Source organism: Fulmarus glacialis, unplaced genomic scaffold (genome assembly GCF_000690835.1).
Source record: "Fulmarus glacialis isolate BGI_N327 unplaced genomic scaffold, ASM69083v1 scaffold451, whole genome shotgun sequence".
Classification (NCBI taxonomy): domain Eukaryota; kingdom Metazoa; phylum Chordata; class Aves; order Procellariiformes; family Procellariidae; genus Fulmarus; species Fulmarus glacialis.
This window is the reverse complement of record NW_009191898.1, coordinates 28,542-30,179: the sequence shown is the minus strand read 5'-3', so window position 1 is coordinate 30,179 and position 1,638 is coordinate 28,542. Positions and strand designations below refer to the sequence as shown.

General features: G+C 45.2%; 1 protein-coding gene across 1 annotated transcript; it reads left to right on the top strand.

Moving 5' to 3' along the window:
• The first annotated feature begins 274 nt into the window (after positions 1 to 274).
• LOC104083368 (C3a anaphylatoxin chemotactic receptor-like) lies at positions 275 to 1,393 on the top strand. Its single transcript, XM_009586836.1, has one exon. The coding sequence runs from the start codon at positions 275 to 277 to the stop codon at positions 1,391 to 1,393; it is 1,119 nt and encodes a 372-aa protein (XP_009585131.1).
• Positions 1,394 to 1,638: the final 245 nt, after the last annotated feature.

Below are 1,638 nucleotides of genomic sequence, written 5' to 3'. Positions count from 1 at the left end.
GGAAAGGGGGTGACAGATAGGAGAACTTAAGCGTGTACAACCCCATGTTTGAATAGTGGGGCTTATGTAGCTTAGCCACTGTAAGAATGATGAAGGTGTATAATGGTCAGATCAGTAAGTCTTTAGCACAAACTTGTATAGACCGATGCCTTTGTACCCTGACAGCTCTGTACTGTCACCTGACTGAGAGATGCTTCAGTACAGATAAAGAGAAGAATTTGGGGAGGAGGGTGTGAATTGCCTACTAATTTGCTTTCTGTTTTATAGCTACAGAATGCCTCGACTCCTGAGTAATAGCAGTTCACATGAACAAACTGCTGTGTATTATGCATCAGAATCCATTGTCTCCATTGCTATCTTCATCATCATTTTCATCATAGGTATCCCAGGCAATGGGTTGGTGATCTGGGTAGCTGGTCTGAAAATGAAAAGGTCTGTGAACATTGTCTGGTTCCTAAACCTTGCTGGGGCTGACTTCATGTGCTGCTTGTCCTTGCCATTTTCCATCGTTCACCTGGCCCTCCATGAACATTGGCCATATGGTTGGTTCCTCTGCAAAGTCATTCCATCAGTCATAATCTTCACCATGTTCGCTAGCGTCTTCCTACTCGTGGCCATCAGCATTGACCGGTGCCTCCTTGTGATGAAACCTGTCTGGTGTCAAAATCATCGAACAGTGAAATTTGTATCACTAATATGCAGTGGCATTTGGATCCTGTCCTTCATTTTCTGCTGTCCTGTCCTTCGCTACCGTGAGACTAGCGCTCATGATGGCAAAACTGAGTGTGGGTACAATTTTGGAGATGATGATGTGCTAGATTATATGGATGATTCTGTAAATGAATTGTTGGAAGAATACTCACCTTTAGCCTACAATGGTAATGACTCATGGGGAAATTTCTATGAAAGTGATTATTCTGCACCCCTTGCCTCAGTGGTAATAAACATCACTAGGGCTGTCTTTGGCTTTGTACTCCCCTTTGGCATAATGGCAGTTTGCTATGCCCTTATTGCTTTCAGAATGCACGCAAATCAGTTTCACAAGCCACGCAACAGGATGCTGCGAACAATTGTGCTCGTGATAGCTGCATTCTTCATCTGCTGGGCTCCATACCATGTAGTTGGGATTCTGCGCCTTGTACCTACTCTTGGAACAGGACTGAGGGAGTCATTGATCCTCTGGGATCACCTCTCTACAGCACTTGCATATGCCAACAGCTGCATCAACCCCATACTCTATGTTTTTGTGGGACGGGACTTCAGGGCAAAGGCACAGCAATCAGTGCAAGGAATCTTGGAAGGTGCCTTTACGGAGGAACCAACACGTTCAATCCCTTACTCCCTTGACAGAAGCAAGACTTCAACAGAGAAGGACGTTAGCAGCACAGTGTAACGCAGGACTTCTGATCACCACGGAGCAAGCTATGGCCCTGGACATCAATCATTCCCCACTTCATAGCTTTTTTTGCTCCAACACATTTGATTGATCTGCAGATCCACACACAGGACACTAAGATGATTCAGATCACAACAGCTAACCCCCTTTATACCCTACTCCAGAGAGATGGGAAGTTGGAAGAACGAAGAGTAATAATCTGAGGGAAGACTCTGGTGAAGCAGGAGTCACAGGGTACTTTA

Excerpts from the sequence above, each read along its gene's own strand:
- LOC104083368 (XM_009586836.1), top strand. The coding sequence starts at position 275 with ATGCCTCGACTCCTGAGTAATAGCAGTTCACATGAACAAACTGCTGTG.